This window comes from Salvelinus sp. IW2-2015, linkage group LG20 (assembly GCF_002910315.2).
Source record: "Salvelinus sp. IW2-2015 linkage group LG20, ASM291031v2, whole genome shotgun sequence".
NCBI classification, from domain to species: Eukaryota; Metazoa; Chordata; class Actinopteri; order Salmoniformes; family Salmonidae; genus Salvelinus; species Salvelinus sp. IW2-2015.
In genome coordinates, this window is record NC_036860.1 from 25,963,104 (window position 1) to 25,985,478 (window position 22,375).

At 47.0% G+C, this 22,375-nt stretch overlaps 1 protein-coding gene across 1 annotated transcript in view; it reads left to right on the forward strand.

Moving 5' to 3' along the window:
- The first annotated feature begins 229 nt into the window (after positions 1-229).
- Positions 230-22,375, forward strand: part of tcf7 (transcription factor 7) — a 66,456-nt gene continuing 44,310 nt past the window's right edge. Inside the window, exons 1-3 of the mRNA XM_070449726.1 lie at positions 230-654; positions 808-877; positions 1,612-1,715. Coding sequence (XP_070305827.1) covers positions 472-654; positions 808-877; positions 1,612-1,715 — 357 coding nt within the window. The 5' untranslated portion in view covers positions 230-471. The remainder of the gene's footprint in view (positions 655-807; positions 878-1,611; positions 1,716-22,375) is intronic.

Here is a 22,375-nt window from a genome sequence, read left to right on the forward strand (position 1 = left end):
AACGTTGTGGGAAATATCTATCAATGGCACAATAATCTGAAAGATTACAAAGTGTCCCCTTTGTTAAAAACAAGTAACTCTATCCATGATGAGGTGTTAAACGTCATGAATGGGCTAATGCCCAGCAGGTTCTTAGGTGATGTCTCTTTAAGAACTGTACCCTCTGCGGAAACAATTGTACAACCCCCAACAAGTCATTGAATCTGTCAATCACCGGTCGGCGCTCTTTGATGTTGGGAGTCCTCGCCTTGTCTTGAGCTCAAATGCACTATTTGTTGCTGCCTGGCTGCATTACATTCAACGTGCAGGGCCGCTCCACAGCAGAGCAACTTTTGTTTAGTTTTATACTTTGGCCGTATCTGAGTGCAACAAACTTGGGAGGTTTAGGTTAATAGAAAGTTTCGTTTCTTTTTTTTCTAAGGAGCGCACCGCTGATTAGGCTAGGACAATATTTTTTATTTTCAAAGCAACATGCCTCAGCTCAGTAGCGGCGGAGGAGATGATCTTGGAGCGAACGATGAAATGATATCCTTTAAGGATGAAGGCGACCAAGATGAGAAAATTCAAGAAAACGCTTTCACAGAAAGGGACTTAGCTGACCTCAAATCGTCTCTGGTGAATGAATCCGAGACGAATCAAAGTCCGAACGCAGCGGTAGGTACAAGAGAGATAGTTCTTATGCGCTGTTGGTAAGGTTGAAAGTGGTTGTTAAGGGGTCTTGGTATGAAACTTTTGTCGCCTGGCCTGTTCAAAGTTATTCTCAGGTTACTAATCTATGTTTACTGTCATTGCTTTGGACACTTTCAGGCGGTCAGACGGGGACAGCAAAACGAACACAGAGGTTATCAAGAGAAACACCGGGAGCATCTTGACGGCGGTAAGAACTAACGTTAACAAGCTCGCGTATTCTCAGACAGCAGTTGAAGTAGGCAAATTGTATCGCAGTGAGTGAAATACGTTCCCTGGGATTATAATTATAAGCATAATGAAGTCATAAGCTTTACGTTAGGTTTATTTCTTGCCCCTATATGGGGCCAATTCTGTCAAAAACACAAATTGATTTTTGGCTGTACTGAACCTCACTTTTCAGGGCAGGTAAGTTAAAACGCTATTTATATCATGAGCTCTAGTTCAGTAGAAATGTTTGAATATAATAAATCACAAAGATTTGTCCACTCATGTAATTACCTAAAAGGGAGTTGAAAAAATCCATGTGGATCAATTACCTTCTTTTTGGACAGCCTGTAAAGATGCATCACACATTTTGTTACCATCAACAGTCAAGACTTGAGAGACCAGTGGTTAGGCCACTGTGGTGAGTGACAAACAACAACAACAACAACAACAACAACAACAAGGGATTGGGGTTTGGCTGTTTTTGTGATGCAAGATTAGGGCTGTCACTTTGTCACACAAATATGTGACAGTAGTAAAACAAGTCTGTAACCTAGAATCTGTCAAAGAACTCTCTGTCATTATTTGTTGAAAATACTTTTGCTTATTATACCAGTTTTAACTACAGTAGGCCAAAAAAAAGAAAAGAAAGTCATTTGGAAGGTAAGTGAACATGAGAAAACATGTTATCTCACATTTTTTCGTCTCACTCCACAGTTTCCAAACATCAAGATGGAGGAATGTATAAAACAGCGTATCCGGGGTACCCGTTTCTCATGCTGCCTGACCCATACATCCCCAACGGATCAGTGTCACCATCTGTAAGTCCACATCACGTTACCTTCCACATCACAATGTAGAGTTAATCACTCTGTTGCATTATTATGGATTGTTATTCTAGGTCTCAGAAGGAATCCATTTGCGATAACAGGTGCACGATCAGTTGAAAGTCTATATCTGAAAGTCAAATGCAAGGACAACGAACTGTAAGGAAATTAGAAAGTCTGGGGGAAATGATTCAAAGCCACGTGTACTCCGGTAGATTTTGATGTCTGTATTGCCATGGTATTACTCTGATATGAAATATACATCCGCACCCTCATACAAGTTTGAGTATGGACTCAATCAGTAGCACATCAAAAAACAAAGCTTATTTTGCTCACACTTTTGTATGTCTTCTGTGTATTGGTATCTTATAACATTAAAGGGAACTATGCATCTTTGACTAGGTGAAGCACATTCTGTTAAATCTGCGAAAACAGGGGGGGGAAAACGCTCATATTAGGCATGGCGTTTTAAAAAAGCCTACTTTTCGGTCTTCTTTTCGAGTCATAACGTTTCTGTCATCAACACTCCAAGGGTTCTGAAAGAAACGCTAGCACAATCAGAAGCTCAGGTTTAAACGGCGTCGGATATGAAGCCTAGTCATGTCGCCACTCAAATTACCAAAAAGTATCGAGTGTGTGTTTGTGTCTGTGTGTGTGTGAGACACCTAATTGTGTACAGACCAAAAAACAGTCATCCATTTGTTAGGCCCTACGTAGTGGCTTTATATGCCTCCAAATGCATCAGGTCATTTATAAAATAATTAACACATTTTATTGAGACGTTAATAAAGTTGGCATTACAAAGTAAACACAAAACTCTGAATTATTTTCAGTGTTATGCCCAGAAACGAATGTGTCGCTACCTCTTTCTTCTTATAAATTAATTCCCCCGTTTTATCCTTAAATGCCCCGCAGTGCAAAGTACATAGGTTCTAAAGATTGTTTTGGGGATAAAGAGCACTTTCTTCCTTGTGTGTGTATGTGTCTCCACGGCTCCACACAATGCTCACTTGTTGCTTCCCTTGTAATTACCCGGCAGCAATAGCAGTACTGTAGCTGCAGATCTATCTACCTGCCACTTCAAAAGGAAGGGAGGATGGTGTAGATGGTGATTATAGCATAGGACATGGCAGTGGGGCGCGAGYGGAAACAGGGCTGTGGATTCCCTCCTGTTTGGTGTACCAGTTCTGATGTTTACGTTGAACAAGGTGATGCCTGTCTTCACCTCGCCTCACCCAGAGGCAGGCACTCTGCTTCTATCTCAGCTCAGGCGCTCTATCACCTCTTTGTTTTAGCTGGGTTCATTTGTCGGTTTTGACTTGGTTGATGCCTATCTTTGTTATTTGTTTTGGTAGCAATTTGTGAATTTACCTCCCYGGAAACTATGAAAGAAATAGTCTCTTTTTTTTCCATTTATTTTTGTATGTTGAACTTTTATTTAGGCATGTCAAATGTCCTTGTAAAAACTCTAGACTATCCACAGGGTAACAATTCATTTTGTTAAAATATATAAGACTAGTATTCGACTATTGAAAGGAGAATTTGAAACCATTTTGTTAKAAAATATGTACATTTCTTCAATTAGTTGAAAGGCCTCACTAAACAGGTGGTCTAATTAGCTGATTCTTCCTGCAGACAGTTGAATCTCACCCCTTATTGTTTTAGAATTAATGTTATTAACTCTTCAAAAGAATTTCACAAAAATCTATTCTCTTTACAGAAATCATTTTACAATGTCTAAAAAGAAAACACATGAGGCTGGAAAGCGTGTTCCTTCTAAGCCCGAACGGGTCCTAATACAATTATTACAGCGTCGTTTCATGGGACATGCCAGGGAATTATATTCTGGCTGTAATATTAATGTAGATATCAGTTGTRCTTCCAGATACAGTGTCAAAAGAAGGCGATTTGAGACGACCCCAGATGCTTTACCAGATTTCCCTAGCTTTTCTGTGAACAAAGCCTCCTCCTGAGTGTGTAGCTGTGACGCGAGACGGGTTAGGGTGTATGTAATGCTGTGGATTACCAGAAGACATTGTTTCATTTGAGGGGATCAGTAGAAGAGGGTCGTTTGAAGGAGCCAAACCCCTGCGGATGAAGGGTTCTCAATGAGAGCCACCAGAATACACTCCTCCCGATCTGTGTATTTCTCTCCTCTCTCTCTCCCTCTTCATGGTATCCTCGCCATAATGCACTCCTCCTCATCTCCCCACCCGTCTCTCTCCGCCCATCCTCTCTCTCTTCTAATCTCCTTTGCGATCACCCATCTCCTTCTCTTCCTTACCTTCTGTCTCGCTTCCATAAATACACTTGTTTTCTCTCCCCTCTCCTTCATTCCCGCACTTCTCCTTCTGCTCTCCATCCTCTTTCCTCTTTCCTCCCAGGTGTCACTCTCCTCTCTATCTCCCCTCCTCTTCCTCTCTATCTCCTCTCTTTCTCTCCCTCTTCTCTCTGATGGCCTTGCATCCCAGCGGGTGGTGAGGCCCCGGGTGGAGGATGTTTGCGGTGGGCTGTGCTCATGGAGGGCTAGAATGTCAGGACAATCATCAGAGCCCAGAGAGCCTGTGATGTGGAAGATGTGGTTCACCGTGTGGATCACAGGCGCTAACATGTCTAGCGGACAGACTGGGGCGGCTGTAAGTCATATCCCACTTACCCTGTTCAATTAGAACGTAACGAACAGTTCAGCGCGGACGTGTTCACATTGTTTCTTCATTGTAWTGACTCTTGAGCAAGTGAACATTATTAAAAGGCCAGCTCGTTGTTTCAAATATTTGATAGTGAATTTTCACGAACACTCTTAACTGAGCTTTTTGGTGCTCCGCTTAAATTCCGTCAGTCAACTTTTTGAGTATCGTCATACAGGAAACAGGATACAATCTTTAAAAAAAGAAGACTTTACCAGTTCAGCCCTCCCTCTCCGTATCTCTCCCTCTTTCTGTCTGTGGGTGTGCCTCTGCATTGCTTCTGTGCTGAACTCTCTGTGCCTTAAGTGTTAGTCCTTCCCCAGATCAAGGGATTCATTACAAGCAAAGCCCAGGATCGCACGTCCCCAGATCACACATCCTTGTCTGGCATTGTGAAGTGCTGTTTACACTGGCTTGTTCAACTAGCCCCTAGTCCCTAGGTAAACAATAGCAGAACACTGACTTAGGCCCTGTAATCCCTGCATACAAGCCCATGGGCTGGGGCTCTGTGCCTCTGACTGACAACGATAAGAAACAGTGGTGCTGGATTATGCTCCTCTAAAGAAAAGCAGCTTTTCCCGGCCCGCTTGTGTGTGCGTGCGCGTGTGTGCGCGTGCGTGCGTGCGTGCGGACAAACTACTTGGAAATTTGTGACTGCCCCAAAACGACTCCTTATTATGTAATTGAACATTATAAGCATGAGATTATTGAAATGAACAAGGATGATGGTGGCGGTGTGGCAGAGTAGCCGAATCAAATCAAATCAAATCAAACTTTATTTGTCACATGCGCCGAATACAGCAAGTGTAGACCTTACCGTGAAATGCTTACTTACAAGCCCTTAACCGACAGTGCGGTCCTAATAGATGTATGGACCGCAATAGAACATTCAGAGAAAGCCGTGTCAGTCAGAGAATGTTTAGGACAGCAGGAAATGACAGAGAGGCTGCAGATTTAAATACAAATGATGATAAGGGGCCCTCATCCTCAGCTCTTTGAAGTGGTTGGCTATAAAGAAGCCTCAAGAGATAATATGTACAAGCCTATTTTAAGAGGCGGAAACATTTAGAAAATATAAGAAACCTGTCGAATCCCCTGAGGCGTTTATAGCTGTAATTATTCATGRACTTATTTCCTTGTTCCTCCCCACCCCAATTTTGAGTCCATTAAAGAGCTCTCCTGAAAGGTGGATGTTCCAGCATCTGCTGCAGAGGTTTCTCTTTTATAGTCTTTGACTCAAAATCACAGTTTCAATGACTAACATTTTTTACAAGAGTGCTACTCATGAATCTGAGAGAGTCTCAGTTGGAAGTGAGCGTCTCTAATAAACCCTCCTCTTTAGTCTACTAGAGGCTTCCGCCATGAGCCCGCTCGCTGCTTGGTCCTTCTTTGGGTCCCTGTTTGTATTTGTCTGCGAGGTCTTTACAGGTGGGGGGGGTGAAGGGATGTTGCACCCAGGTGACTCACTGGCTGACGGGAGCAAACCAAACGGCGGCTCAATTGCTGTTGTTGACAGCCCAGATGCTCAGCTTCTCAGACTGCAGTTAATAAACTACAGGAAGATGATTATCACACAGGCAGGCACAGCACAGGGGTGTTTAAATAGAACGGCTTCCTTCCTAGTCTCCACCTTGCAAGCAGGACTAAATATAGGCCTCAGGAACATGCGGTAACCTGCTTTGTACACCTTTGATGTGTAATTATCGAATCGTTGACTTTTCCAAATTCCAATCCGGGGCTGAGGTACCCCGTGTTACTAGGACACTGTAGTCGTAGACAGGTTCATATTGCTTCCTGTTGACCTAACTGAAAACAAATGACAAGAGTGTCGGATAGGTAGCTCGTAGGTTAATGGTCATGTGACATATGGGAAGCAGGTTTTGTATCATTTCTTGTTACTGTACTTCATAGTGCCGTTACATGGCACTTTCATACAGCATCACCTTCTCCAGATGAATCATATTTTAAGTATATACACACAGCCTGTACTTTTTCATCAAAAGAGAGAGAGAGAGAGAGAGAGAGAGAGAGAGAGAGAGAGAGAGAGAGAGAAAAATCCCCCGGCTTATATAACCATAACTTTTGATTCTTGATGTCAGAGGGTGGTATCACTTTGATGTTTCGGGATGATGTTTCTGAAAAAGAGGGATTGCCAGGGGAGGAAAAGCAAGAGGAAAGAAGATGAAGGTGGCTGAACAAAACATGCGGGCACCTTTGAGTTGGCCCGAGCTCTGTGCTATAGGGGACTGGAGATAAACAATTAAGGTAGATAGCTAGATAGGGAGGAGACGGTTCGGGTCTGGGACTCCATTAAGCTACAGTGTCCAGGCTGGGGACACTGTAACCTGGGTAGAGTGAGTGGCAGTCTCCTGGGCCACTTGGCTGATTGACTCAGTTTTAATGGCCTGCCTTCCTGGGCCACAGCTGTCTCATTCTCACCCTGTTGTGTCTGTGTCCCTGGCCAATTGGTATTTGTCAGGCTGGGGTGAGAACTCAGCAGCGTGACCCACCACTGGTGGAGGGCCAGGGGGAGATGGAGGAGGGTGGTGCCTGGGTGGGGGGTGATGGTGGGAAGCTAGGCTCTGGAGGGAGGGGTGGAGGAGGTCACCCCTTCGGTGGTGTGAAGTTCAGGCAGGTCACCGTTGTTTTCCTGGGCGCTAGCTAGTAGAACACGAGTGACTGAGGCCTCCGTTGTGAATGAAGCCGTTGTTCTTGGCCCGTCCACTGTGATGTCATCTCATCTACAGCATCTGGGCCTGGGTTAGGATAGGAAATCAGTCTTCTGTTTTTCCAACTATGAAATACCAGTGTGTTGGGTGATGGGGTGTGTCTGTTCACAAAGCCTGTTTGAGAGAGAGCGAGAGAGAGAGAGTTGTTATTGTGGGGTTTGTTGTCTTCTCTCAATCAATCACATTTATTTATAAAGCCCTTTTTACATCAGCAGTATAGAAACCCAGCCTAAAACCCCAAAGATCAAGCAATGCAGATGTAAAAGCACAGTGGCTAGGAAAAACTCCCAGGAAAAGCAGAAACCTAGGAAGAAACCTCGAGAAGAACCAGGCTCTGAGGGGTGGCCGGTCCTCTTCTCTCTTGTTGACAGGCCTTTTATAGATGGGTGGCTGAATGGTGTGTGCATGGCCCTAGATGACAGTTTGCCATGTGCTCTCTCTTTTATCTGGCTCTGTAAGGAACTTTACGACCTGTTTGCGCTTGTGAGTCTTCTGTCTTGCATCCAAACTACCATGTGTGCTCAGAGAAGGGTAGAACTTTTGTCTTGATGTGCTTTGTTTGTGCAGGCCTGCTCGGGTGGAATTTTCCCCCATCACATGAAAACTGTGTCCGTTATTACTGTTGCCTTAATCACTGTCATTTCCCAGAAGGCCATAGCATCACAAGCATGTAACTGAATGCTGCTCGATGTTTCGTCTGAATAGGTCGGGAGGAAAGTCTTAGTGGGTTGAGCTGTGTTGGACACACACGTAATACTGTGTTGCTTGCTTCTACCCAATGTGGATGAGGCGTGTTATAAAATTGTGTGTCATGGACGTCATTCACAGTATTACAATTATATGTTTGGGTGTAGGGCCTATCTCATTCTAAATGGTTATAGTTATAACAAATGACTAGAAATGCATATATTACATAAATTAATTCTGTCACATGATTATAAATCACTGTCAATTATTACAAGCTGTTTTGGTGCCTTTCAAGAGGCCACACAGGAACTCAGCCCTCTGTCACAGGTTGTTCTGCCCACTTCTGCTGTGGTCATGTGACGTGCGTCCCCTGCTGGGACAGGCCCAGCCGTGGCGGAGCAGAGCGGCAGAACCACACAGCAGCAGCAGCAGCAGGAGAGAACCAGACCAGAGCTGAGCGGTGGTGGCGGTGGGTGGGTGAGGCTGTGGGTGGAGCTGCTGGTAGATGGGTATCAGATGGGGCAGGATTAGGCCACTGTGATCGCACCCATGTGTGCCTGCCACATGCGGCTGGGGTGGCTCCACCGGGTCTGGGGCTGGGCACTGGCTCACTCAGGGTGCGGGGCCCGGCCTGGTGGATGGGTGGGGGAGGGGGAGCTGGGCAGTGCTGGTGGGCCGTGGCTTGACCCCAGCAGAGAGCGGTTCAGCCCAAGGCCTTTGCTGCATCCCAAATAGCACCCTATTCCCTTATATAGCTTCTACTTTCCACCAGGCTATATAGGGAATAGGGTGGGCGTTTGGGACACACTCCTTGTCCCAGAGCTGCGCTGAGTAGCTGCACTGGCATTGGAAGTTGAGAAATGGAATGGTCTACTTTCAAAGTTACATGTTGAACTGTATTGTGTTGAAGGGGAGGTGGGAAGTGAAATCTGTGGTGACATGCAAGGCTGGTGGATTTCTTGGGTTCAGCCTAGCCATCCAAGAAAGAGTAGGCATGTTAGAATATGTATCAGTAGCATCTAATCAGATCAAATCTAATCACGTTTTATTTGTCACATGCGCTGAATACAACAGGTGTAGCCCTTACAGTGAAATGCTTACTTACAAGCCCTTAACCAACAATGCAGTTTTAAGAAAAATAAGTATTAATAAAAAAATAGATAAGTAKWWTTTTTTAAATCAACATAACAAATAATTAAAGAGCAACAGTAAAATAACAGTAGCGAGGCTATATACAGGGGCTACTGGTACAGAGTCAATGTGCGGGGGCACCGGTTACTCGAGGTAATTGAGGTAATATGTACATGTAGGTAGAGTTAAAGTGACTATGCGTAGATAATAAACAGAGTAGCAGCAGCGTAAAAGAGGGGACAATGCAAATAGTCTGGGTAGCCATTTGATTAGCTGTTCAGGAGTCTTATGGCTTGGGGCTAGAAGCTGTTAATAAGAAGCCTTTTGGACCTAGACTTGGCGCTCAGGTACCGCTTGCTCTCATGCATGCTTCAGTGTTTCTTGCCTCGAACCGAGCATAGAAGTAATTTAGCTCGTCTGGTAGGCTCGTGTCACTGGGCAGCTCACGGCTGTGCTTCCCTTTGTAGTCTGTAATAGTTTACAAGCCCTGCCACATCCGACGAGCGTCGGAGCCGGTGTTACTCACATCGGCTGCGGAGAGTGTGATCACACAGTCGTCTGGAACAGCTGATGCTCTCATGCATGCTTCAGTGTTTCTTGCCTCGAACCGAGCATAGAAGTAATTTAGCTCGTCTGGTAGGCTCGTGTCACTGGGCAGCTCACGGCTGTGCTTCCCTTTGTAGTCTGTAATAGTTTACAAGCCCTGCCACATCCGACGAGCGTCGGAGCTGGTGTAGTACGATTCAATCTTAGTCCTGTTTTGACGCTTTGCCTGTTTGATGGTTTGTCGGAGGGCATAGCGCGATTTCTTATAAGCTTCCGGGTTAGAGTTCCGCTACTTGAAAGCGGAAGCTCTACCTCTTAGCTCAGTGTGGATGTTGCCTGTAATCCATGGCTTCTGGTTGGGGTATGTACGTACAGTCACTGTGGGGACGACGTCATCAATGCACTTATTGATGAAGCCAATGACAGATGTGGTGTACTCTTCAATGCCATCAGAAGAATCCCGGAACATATTCCAGTCTGTGCTCGCAAAACAGTCCTGTAGTTTAACATCTGCTTCATCTGACCATTTCTTTATTGACCGAGTCACTGGTGCCTCCTGCTTTAGTTTTTGCTTGTAAACAGGAATCAGAAGCATATAATTATGGTCAGATTTGCCAAATGGAGGGCGAGGGAGAGCTTTGTACATGTCGCTGTGTGTGAAGTAAAGGTGGTCTAGAGTTTTTTTTCCTCTGGTTGCACATTTAACATGCTGGTAGAAATGAGGTAAAACGGATTTATGTTTCCCTGCTTTAAAGTCCCCGGCCACTAGGAGCACCGCCTCTGGATGAGCGTTTTCCTGTTTGCTTATGGCRGTATACAGCTCATTGAGTGCAGTGGTAAATAGACAGCTACGAAGAATATAGATGAAAACTCTCTTAATAAATAGTGCGGTCTACATCTTATCATGAGATACTCTACCTCAGGTGAGCAAAACCTCTAGACTTCCTTCCTATTAGATTTCGTGCACCAGCTGTTGTTTACAAATATATACAGACCGCCACCCCTTTTCTTACCGGAGGCGGCTGTTCTATCTTGCCGATGCAGCGTAAAACCCGCCAGCTGTATGTTATTCATGTTGTCGTTCAGCCACGACTCGGTGAAACATAAGATATTACAGTTTTTAATGWAGGATATTCGTGGTCGTAGTTTGTCTATTTTATTATCCAATGATTGTACGTTGGCTAATAGTACTGATGGAAGAGGCAGATTACCCACTCGCCATCGGATCCTTACAAGGCTCCTCGATATCTCCGTCTCTTTCTCATGCGAATCACGGGGATGTGGGCCTTGTCGGGTGTCTGAAGTAAATCCWTCGTGTTCGACTCATTATAGAAAAAAAATCTTATTCCAGTACGAGGTGAGTAATCACTGTCCTGATATCTAGAAGCTCTTTTCCGTCATAAGAGACGGTGGCAGAAACATTATATACAAAATAAGCTACAAATAATGCGAAAAAACACACACATAGCACAATTGGTTGGGAGACCATAAAACGGCAGCCATCTCCTCTGGCGCCATTGTACTAAAGCCATAAGGCCATATGTTTGTGCTTGGCTATGTGTGGGTTCTGGTCGAGAGCAGGCTGGGGACAGTCGGCCCCATACTTACCAACATTAAAATAACTTTATTTGAAAGGTATTTTAGATTCATTTTCATTGAATTATAAACGTTTTCGTGTTTGGAAGAGCATGTGACTGCCCTGTAAATCTTATGGAACAAAATCCCAAAGAGAGAGAAAGAGTAAAAGATTCCACCCCCGTGCAGACAGACAGGCAGAACATTTAGCCCGTTTTCCAACTCCAATCACAACATGGAGTCCTGTTGTTCTTCATGGATGGAATTCATTTGTTTGTTTATTTTTCCATCATTGACTCCAAAGGGGAACTCAGCCAGTCTTTGTTCAACATTAAGCGCAATGCRCCCTAACATTTTCTTCTCTGACGATCTGATATCCATTACCATGTTCATTTCAAACCGTTTTTTTTTTGTCATCACAATGTTTCTGAAACAATGTTTAGTTCGGGAAAGAAGACAATGAAATTAGTGACTGGCTGGATTGTTAGACGGTGGTTTGTTTGAAGCTGTATCATTCCCGTAGGTCTCAGTCTCAGACATTCCCTGAAAAGTAAGCTGATATGATTTGTCAGAGCCGATTCCTCGTGCGTGTACTCATCCCTGAGAAAGAGGCCCTGAGATAATGACACACTGCCTACTACAGGCAGGGAGGGCTCCCAAACAACACACACATAGCCGTAAAAAAAAAAGCAGGTGTGTGAAAGAGAAAGAAAGAGAAACAGAGAGAGAGAAATAAAGAGATAAATTACGTAACCAAGTTCATTTCTACTCTTTTATTTTTCTTAGATGGGAAAGCACACATGGCCCCATAAATGATGTGAATATATGCAAATTGGCCCGTAACTCCACCTACACAACAGCATAGGCCGAGGACTATGCATCCTTTAAGCAAGCATGGTTCGTAAACACATTGGCAAGTCAAATTCAAGGACTTTCAGGGACTTTTTCAAGCACTTCATTGTCATTTTCAAGGATGTCAATGTTATACAATTGTATCATTTATATAATTGTACATATAGGGCCTTATATAGAATCCCCCCTCCTCCCAAAATGCATGCAAAAAGTGTCAACAAAAAAAAGTAGGACATTAGCACTTGAAGAAAAAAATATGTTTTGGGGCCTTTGCCAATACATTGCTATTCAAATTACATTGTAAAATATGTGAGAATAATGTGGACATTGCCTGACTAAATAGTTTGGATGCGTGGAGATTTATCTGCCTATGTGGCCGACACAGGGTCACATAATAAAGCAGTGAATAGCGTCAGCATTCATCTCACCATTTGAATCTCACCATCGCTGTTTTTATAATGAGAAAGTGTCCCCCCCCCCCAAAAAAAACGGGTTCCTTTTTTAACGGAATGATTTGTATGGAAAGCCAAGTTGAAGCCAACAGATGTCCTCATAAAAGGTGCTGCATGGTCAATCCGACATCTGCATTGGCCCGTACAGCATTTACTGCGATGCGGCCTCCGCAGAAGTCAGAGCATTCTGGGAGCTGTCGTGGGCATCCAATAAATAGGTCTGGTCCGCCCCACAGTGATTCAGGGCTGATCTCTACACCAACCATGATAAAGGGTTCAAACATAGGTTTCAAATCAACATGCGAGTTCTATTGAATATAGCTATAGCTTATATCATAATGTAATGACATAAACAAAAATGGCAGATTGTTATCAATGACTTATCAACAGCTGTAACAAGTTGTCCAGTGTAGGAAATCTTCACTGTTGCCCTAGTAAATAGAAAGACCCACATAGTAGACTAACAGTGAAATGCTTAATTACGGGGCCCCGCAGAGAGAGGAAAATTGAAATAATAGACAAAATAATAACACGAGTGAGTGAGTAGGTGGGTGTGGTGGTAATTACCGATGCTGTACCCCAGCGTCGTGAGTGACGATGTAAGAGCCATTTCAGCTCAGAGCCCGAGCCTCTGTTGCTCCTCAGAACTCCACAAGTTAAACAAGAGGCATCCCAGTTCCGCCGAGCTACTCGCTGCCTTTCAAATGTTATGGAATGTGGTTTTCTCTGTGGTTTTCCCCCCTATGATCGTCTGGAGCCAACTGGAAACCATTTCACGTCTTAAAATAGGGCTTTGCTTTTGGGATAGAGAGCGAGGTCTTTGTAGATATCAAACAAGCTGTGGCGGGTAGAAGGGGGGAAAAAAAGAAAATCTTGCTTCAAAAAATAGCATCGAGATTTTTTAATGGTGGACATGAAAGTTATTAATGTAACGCTCCTACCATTTCAGCTGGAACGGCAGCGCTCTGTGCCGCGGAGCTGGGCTTTTAGTGCCTGAGCTTAAAGGGAGGTTTGAAGGGAACAACTGTGTGTAGTGGATACAGAAGGGATGCATCCCAATTGGCACCCTATTCCCGACACAGTGCGCTGCTTTTGGMCAAAAGTGGCGCACTGTGTAGGGAATAGCTCTGGTCAAAAGMGGCGCKCTGTGTAGGGAATAGGGTGCCAATTGGGATGCAGGCTGTGTGCTGTGGATACAGAGGGAGACCCCTTCTGCCTCAGAAGTGATGACGCCTGTTTGAAGTCCCTCCCACCCACCTCTGTCACACCTCCGCTTGTTGCAGTCTGAGTTAAGAAACGTTTTGGTTCACTGTTAGGCTGTCAGACCTAGTTAATGTGCAGGTTTCATAGCATGTAGGTGTGTGTGCATGTGTGTGTGTGTGTGTGTGTGCGTGTGCGCGTGCGCGTGCGCGTGCGTGCGTTCATTTGGGTGGGTGTGTGTGCGTGTGTGTGTGTGTGGGCGTGCATGTGTGCATGAGTGTGTGCATAGGCATTGTGGTGGTTGGGTTTCTGACATGCATCCTGTATATCAAGGCCAAGTCGAAGAGCTTGTGTGAATACATTGATGGTGATGTGTACTGTGGTTAGGCAACTTGCCTCCTCTTTGTGTTCGTGTGTGCGTGTGTGTGCGTGAACGTATATTCATGTATGCGGGGAAACACGCAACATAGACAGTGAGAGGGGTAGGATAGGGACCGGGTYAAACAAGCCTCTTTCTCCTCTCTCTCATTACCTTATCTGATTTATAGAAGGAGAGAGAGAGAGAGACAAAACAGAGCGCTAGCGGAAGGGAGTTAGCAGTAAACATTGAGAAGCAGGTAACCGCGTATGCACCTGGTACACCTCACCGCAAACGACTTCAAACAGTCAGAGGCACCTTCGCAGCACCTTAACCATTTCACAGCCATCCACGGCAGGCAGCATTCAAGGAACAGCGCCAACAATGAACGCCTCGATGCCTTAATCAGTTGAGGCAGGGCCACAGCAAAACTTCCTTGTCAGACACTCCCTAACTAACTATCCTACAGGCCTATACAGAGCCCAGCCTTGCACAGTCCAGCCCTGCACAGTCCAGCCCTGAAAATTACAGCCCCTGGAGAGTCCAGCCCTGCATAGTCCAGCCTAAGGAGTCCAGCCTACACAGCCCAGCCCTACACAGTCCAGCCCACACCAGTCCAGCCATAAAGTCCAGCACTACACAGTCCAGTACTACACACAGTCCAGACCTACACAGCCCAGCCCTACACAGTCCACCCCTAAGGAGTCCAGCACTACACAGTCCAGCACTACACAGTCCAGACCTACACAGCCCAGCCCTACACAGTCCAGCCCTACACAGCCAGCCCTACACAGTACCAGCACTACATAGTCCAGCACTACACAGTCCAGACCTATACAGCCCAGCCCTACACAGTCCAGCACTACACAGTCCAGACCTACACAGCCCAGCCCTACACAGTCCAGACCTAACACAGCCCAGCCCTACACAGTCCAGCACTACACAGTCCAGACCTACACAGCCCAGACCTACAAAGTCCAGCACTACACAGTCCAGACCTACACAGCCCAGCCCTACACAGTCCAGACCTGCACAGTCCAGCCCTAAGGAGTCCAGCCCTACACAGCCCAGCCCTACACAGCCCAGCCCTACACAGTCCAGCCATACACAGTCCAGCCCTACACAGTCCAGCCTACACGGCCCAGCCATACACAGTCCAGCCCTGACAAGCCCTTGCACAACCCAGCCATTACACAGTCCAGCCCTACACAGCCCTGCAACAGAACCAGCCCTACACAGCCCTGCCCTACACAGTCCAGCCCAAAAAGCCCAGTCATACACAGCCCAGCCCTACACAGCCCTGCACAAGCCCGGGCCTACACAGTCCAGCCTCACAGCCCAGCCATACACAGTCCAGCCCTACACAGTATAGCCCACACAGCCCTCACAGTCCAGCCATACACAGTATAGCCCTAACACAGCCCTGCCCATAGCCTGCCCCTACACAGTCCAGCCCTGCAACAGCCCAGCCCTACACAGTCATGTCCTGCGCAGTCCAGCCCACACAGCCCTCACAGCCCAGCCTACCACATCCAGCCCTGCAACCAGCCCAGCCCACAAGCCCTAGCACAGCCAGCCCTACACAGTCCAGCCCTGCACAGCCCTGCATAGTCCAGGCCTGCACAGCCCTGCATATCCAGCCGCACAGCCCTGCACAGCCAGACCTACACAGTCCAGTCCTGCACAGCCCAGCCCTACACAGTCCAGCCCGACACAGCCCAGCCATACACAGTCCAGCCCTGCACAGCCCAGCCCTACACAGTCCAGTCCTGCACAGCCCTGCACAGCCCAGCCCAAAGCCTGACACAGCCCAGCCATACACAGTCCAGCCCTACACAGTTCAGCCCTACACAGTTCAGCCCTACACAGTCTAGCCATACACAGTCCAGCCCTACACAGCCCATCCATACACAGTCCAGCCAACACAGCCCATCCCTACACATTCCAGCCCGACACAGTCCAGCCCTACACAGTCCAGACCTACACAGCCCATCCATACCACAGTCCAGCCCTACACTGTCCAGACCTACACAGCCCAGCCATACAACAGCCCAGCCATACACAGCCCAGCCATACACAGCCCCAGCCAATACACAGCCCAGCCATACACAGTCCAGACCTACACAGCCCAGCCATACACAGCCCAGCCATCACAGTCCAGACCTACACAGCCCAGCCATACACAGCCCAGCCATACACAGTCCAGACCTAAACAGACAGCATACAGGCCATACACATCCAGACCTACACAGCCCAGCCACATACAAGTCCCAGTCTACACAGCCCAGCCTAACGCCTCTCTCTGGCCACTCACACGCTCTCATACATCAAACCTTTGATTCTGTGAGTCTCTGTGTCAGAATATTTTGTCCCCTTCGTTTTCCTATCCAAAGATGAAATAAGAAGGTTTAGTCCGTGGATTTAACTGATGTTGTCTGAGGTAGCAGCAGAATGAAGAGATGAGAAAACAGCCCTTGCCTTAATTGTCTAAGAAAAGAGAGGAGAGAGGAAACCCCAACTTAATTAGGTCTATAATCAATAGCCTAACTGTTAAATGTGCCTGGCTTTGAAAATCATCCATATATATCTAAGTATGTGGACATCCCTTCAAATTAGTGGATTTGGCTATTAGCCACACCGTTGCTGACAGGTGTATCAAATCAAACACACATCCATGCAATCTCTATAGACAAACATTGGTAGTAGAATTGCCTTACTGCGGAGCTCAGTGACTTTCAAAGGATGCCACCTTTCCAACAAGTTAGTTCYGAAAATTTCTGCCCTGCTAGAGTTGCCCCGGTCAATTGTAAGTGCTGTTATTGTGAAGTGGAAACGTCTAGGAGCAACAACGGCTCAGCCGCGAAGTGGTAGGCCACACAAGCTCACAGAACGGGACCGCCGAGTGCTCAAGCGCGTAGCGCTTGCAACACTTACTGCTGGTTGCAACACTCACTACCAAATTCCAAACTGACTCTGGAAGCAACGTCAGCAAAATAACTGTTCGTCGGGAGCATCATGAAATGGGTTTCCATGACCAAGCAGCCGCACACAAGCCTAAGATCACCATGCGCAATGCCAAGTGTTGGCTGGAGTGGTGTAAAGCTCACCGCCATTGAACTGGAGCAGTGGAAACGTGTTATCTAGAGTGATGAATCACGCTTCGCCATCTGGCTGCTAAATGACAAAAATGTAAATGAATTATTTAATCAAACAGTGTGCTTAAAGCATCAGACAAGCTCAGTGAATATAGTTGATTTGATTAAAAAACATTTRTGTTGGTCCAAAGAACAGATAGCCCTAATATACACAGGGTACRAGTACAGAGTCYATGTGCAGGGGCTCCTCGCACTCTACCTCTTTCTCTGCCTCTTTAGTTTACACGGTTGCCACCATTTCCTCGATGTCCTCTTCCTCCTCCAGAGTAGTACATCAGCTGTACCTTCTTCGGTGTCTTTCCAGGGGTACGAGGTAATTGAGGTAGATATGTACATATAACTAGGAATAAACACACTCGGAAACAGGATAGATAATAAACAGTAGCAGCAGCGTATGTGATGAGTCAAAAAAAGTTTGTGAAAAAAGGGTTAATGCAGATAGTCCGGGTAGCTATTTGGTTAACTATTTAACTAAGTATTTAGCAGTCATATGGTTTGGGATTAGAAGCTGTTCAAGGTCCTGTTGGTTCCAGACTTTGTGCATCGGCACCGCTTGCCATGCGGTAGCAGAGAGAACAGTCTATTACTTGGTGGCTGGAGTGTTTGACAATTTTTTGTGCCTTCCTTTGACACCGCCTGGTATAGAGGTCTTGGATGAAAGGGAGAGCCCATGCCAAATATTTTCAACCTCTTGAGGGGGAAGAGGCATTGTCTTGCCCTCTTCACAACTGTGTTGGTGTGTGTGGACCAAGATAGGTTCTTAGTGATGCGGACACCGGGGAACTTGAAGCACTCAACTCGCTCCACTACAGCCCCGTCGATGTAAATGGGGGCGTGCTCGGCCCTCTMTTTCCTATAGTCCACGATCAACTCTTTTGTCTTGCTGAAGTTGAGGGAGATGTTGTTGTCAAGTCCAATCCAATGTATTTAGACAGACCTTTTTACATCAGCAGATGTCACAAAGTGCTTACACAGAAACCCAGCCTCAAACCCCAAAACATGTCTCCTGACCTCCTCCCTGTAGGCCGTCTCARCGTCGTCGGTGAACAGGCCAACCACCGTTGTGTTGTCAGCCAACTTAATAGTAGTGTTGGAGTCGTGCTTGGCCACGCAGTCGTGGGTGAACAGGGAGTACAGGAGGAGACTAAGCACGCACCCCTGAAGGGCCCCCATGTTGAGGATCAGCGTGGCAGATGTGTTGTTGCCTACCCTCACCACCTGGGGGCGGCCCGTCAGGAAGTCCAGGATCCAGTTGAAGAGGGAGGTGTTTAGTCCCAGGGTCCTTAGCTTAGTGATGAGCTTGGAGGGGACTATGGTGTTGAACACTGAGCTGTAGTCTATAAACAGCATTCTCACATGGGTGTTCCTCTTGTCCAAGAGGGCAGTGTGGAGTGCAATACAGAGTTTCTTCYTCTGTGGTTCTGTTGGGGCGGTATGCGAATTGGAGTGGATCCAGGATGTCTGGGATGATGGTGTTGATGTGAGACATGGCCAGCCTTTCAAAYCATTTCATGGCMACAGAAGTGAGTGCTACGGGGCGATAGTCATTTCGACAGGTCACCTTGACGTTCTTGGGCACAGCGTCTATTTTGGTCTGCTTGAAACACGTTAAAGACACGGCGGATGTTTAAAACGCGCTGGGAGAGCGTGTTTACAGGGTCTCGGCATCTGTCGCTGAGCCTCTGATCTTCATCTGTGAATCCCCCCCTGTTTCTAAATCAGTGAGGATCCTCAGCAGCGTCTCTCTCTGAGGAGCAGCAGATGCCCTGGTGACTAAGAGAAAGAGCACTCTGTTGTGTTTCTGGAGGCTTAGGCCGCTCACTGCAGTTGGTTGTCTTTTCTGAATGGGAGACAGTGAACGGTCTTTATCAAGTCAAACTGACTGGGAGCACAGAAGTCAGCTGCATCCCAAATGTCAACCTATTCCCCACATAGGGTGCCATTTGGGATGCACCGACGACTCCCCGGTGTTTTACGCTCCGCTAGCTTCATCTCCTTTCCAGAACGTGTCCAAAACCGGGAGAGTTACGGCAGCTAGTCGTGTTAGAATGAAATCATTGTGACTGGGGACCCAGAGCCCCCTCTCCTCTCTCTGCGGTCCAAGTCTCAAAGGGACGCCATCGTCTTTCCCCTCCTCCCATCCATCCCGGAGGGGGGGGGGGGTTGTAGAAAGAGGGCTCCAAGTTAATGTGTCGAATTAGACGTTGCCACTTTGTCTTCATTAAAAGCAGAGAGCTATCCCAGCTCAAGTAGATTTCCCTTCTCATTAATTCAAGCCAACCCAGGGAATACTGTTTTCAATTATACATTCATTAACAAAACATTATGTCAATGTGATACATTTTTGATGAGGGGAAACAAGGGAGATGACTGTTGATGTTTTTTAGGTTAATTTTACCACAGGGAAGGAAGAAAGTCCCCGAAAGTCCCTTATGCTCGTAGTACGCTCTTCTTCTAGTGCAAAGTTTAGAAGTGGATATGATATGTATAGGGGCGCGTAATGTTATTCAACTTTAGTGATATAATAAACTCATGTTCATTATTAGCACTTAAACAGCCTGATAACTTTTTGTAGTGTTTGTTTCAGACCATATTTTCTTCGATTCCGGGTTAGTTCTTTCGTCACCTTACCGGAGAGAGCTGCCTTCGAGGGAATTGCATGGGCGACATGGAGGAGGACCAAAGTCATGCCGTCAAACACAGCACATTTTAAACTGGTTGAGATGTAGGAGAGAAATACCCCACTGTTCCACGGCTGCTGTGTGCCAGTATTGTGCGGAATGTGCACGTAGCATAGGGCAGGTCCGAGAGGTTGCCTGCGTCCCAAATGGCACCCTATTCCATATCTGGTGCACTACTTTTGACCAGGGCCCATAGGGTGCCATTTAGGACATGAACAATGTCCTTCCTGCTAACTACCATGTGATGACACGCATGAAAGATTTTCCTCTATAGGACATGTTTTTATGTGATTGTGATCTCTGGTCTTTGTATTACCCAGTGAACGTTACKTTTCGCATGTACAGAATACTGCGCCTGTTTAGGCGTTGCTGCTTGGAAGTTGTGTTAAGATTCCAGGTAGATGGTTTTGCCTGCAGCTTGTCTCGCTCGTCTCATCGTTTACAGTTGTGTGAGGTTAAACTTGTTGTGGTTTACCATGGAAAATAAAGCCCATGTCTGTCACTGTGTGTCACGTGAGCAACACAACACTGCAGTTCCTCGACGGGGCACAGTGCGATGGAAACCTTTCAACGGTCCGATCCACTCTTAGTCTCAGCTGCATTTCCCCTTGCTACCGCGGCTGTCACAAATGGAGCGAAATGTGCAAATACCCTTTTTATTTTACCTCGACAGGTGGCTATGTTGTTTTAAACCCGGTTGTCAGGTACTTTATCCTATCTTCGACCTTGCTCTTTGTTGTACGTCCATCCCAGCACCCGTGGCCCCTCAGCTCTGAATGAAGAACTGAGTTAAATGCAGTGGATAAAAAAATGCTCCCTTCCCCAGAAGGGACAGCGCTAACTCCATGTATACGAAGGTAACACTGTCAGATGTTAGCATTGTGTGCTGTGGTCATGGTTTGTTTTGTTTTGCAGCAGTGGGGGGTCTTCAGTTGCGTAATGGATCAGGTGACGTGAGGAGTGAGTGATGGGTCTGTGTCAGCAGTCAGCACCATCCCCACTCCCCGGCAGCCTCCCTCCCAGCATATCCCAGGTCCCAGGCGCAGTAGCAGGGAGGGAAGCCTGCCTGGAAGGAGTGTGCTCGGCCGGCGCTGTAAAGGCAAACACACCCGTCTTTTCCATGTTTCTATTGGAGCGTGATGAAATGAGGCCGATGGACTTATCTCGGCTGCATCTGAGGACCACACTGTGGCCTTAAAGCTGACAAGCTGCTCCTGGTTAGCGTCTTGGCTCCGACGAGCCCCTCGCTAGAAGACGAGAGTCAGGGAGCAATTACGGGATGCAGCAGAGGCAGGGAGGCAGCGCTSCAGGTCCCAGGCAGGGAGGCAGCGCTGCAGGTCCCAGGCAGGGAGGCAGCTGCCGGAGAGCTCACTGGGAGGGAGCGGTGTTCACATGTGCAACTGTACATTTACAAATCTTCTGAAAAAGTTCATCTGACTGTAGGACAAATAAGGTCCATTGTTTTAGCGGGGATGGAGGGAGAGCACAGAGTCGTGCGAGACCATGTTCAAACAGGCCCTCTCAGCAACTTGTTGAGAGAGAGAGAGAGAGAGAGAGAGAGAGAGAGAGAGAGAGAGAGAGAGAAGAGAGAGAGAGAGAGAGAGAGAGAGAGAGAGAGAGAGAGAGAGAGAGACGAGAGAGAGAGAGAGAGAGAGAGAGAGAGAGAGAGAGAGAGAGAGAGAGAGAGAGAGAGAGAGAGAGAGAGAAGAGAGAGAGAGAGAGAGAGAGAGAGAGAGAGAGAGAGAGAGAGAGAGAGAGAGAGAGATGCATGGCACTTTATTTTGGGGTGGAAATTACACAGTGAGAAGGCTTACTATGTTATTTGTACTGATTATCGATCGCTCAATGCCACCCTTTTGCTTGGCAGTGTCCCGAGAACCGCTGGCAACCTTGTTCTCTAGAGAACCCGGGGCGGAGGGTAGTGTCCCAGCCAAGCGGCCCTGGGCCTGGAGGAGTGTAACCCAGTGATGACAGTGGTTCTCTGTGATGCTGGACCACAGGGGGGCCCCCTGGGGCTGGGAGTGCTGCTCTGTGGTTTTGCCCTCGTTGGGTTGGCTCACTGCCGACGGAGCTCTGCCGACTCCTGGAAGACCGACTGCTCCAGGAGAAGCTGACTCTGCTTTTAGAAGTCGCCAGTCAGAAAAGTAGAGCACTAAAGAGGGATTAGGGTGCCATTTGGGATGCACCCGGTGTGAGTCACTCTTTCTACACAGAACTCGGGGGAGAAGCTGCCCTTTCTGCCTTCACTCACTGGACCAGGCTGAGGTTTCCACCTTGCATAGCCGTGATTAGCAAAGTCCCTGAGCTGCTCACAAGCAAAACGCTGCCCATCTGACTCTGTCTCGTCTACAGGGTCTGAGCATCTGCCACTGATCCACTGATGTTCATCTGTGAATCCCCCCCTGGTTTCTAAATCAGTGAGGATCCTCAGCAGCGTCTCTCTCTGAGGACGGAGGGTAGATGTGATAGATGTAGGTTGTCCTCCAATGCAACAGAGACCAGGGTTAAAGACCGACATGCTGGGGATGGCTCTCCCCTGTAGGTCTTTGCGTTTCCAGTGCCCCTAGATAAAAGGGAGAGCTCGAACATCTCCTGAAGATT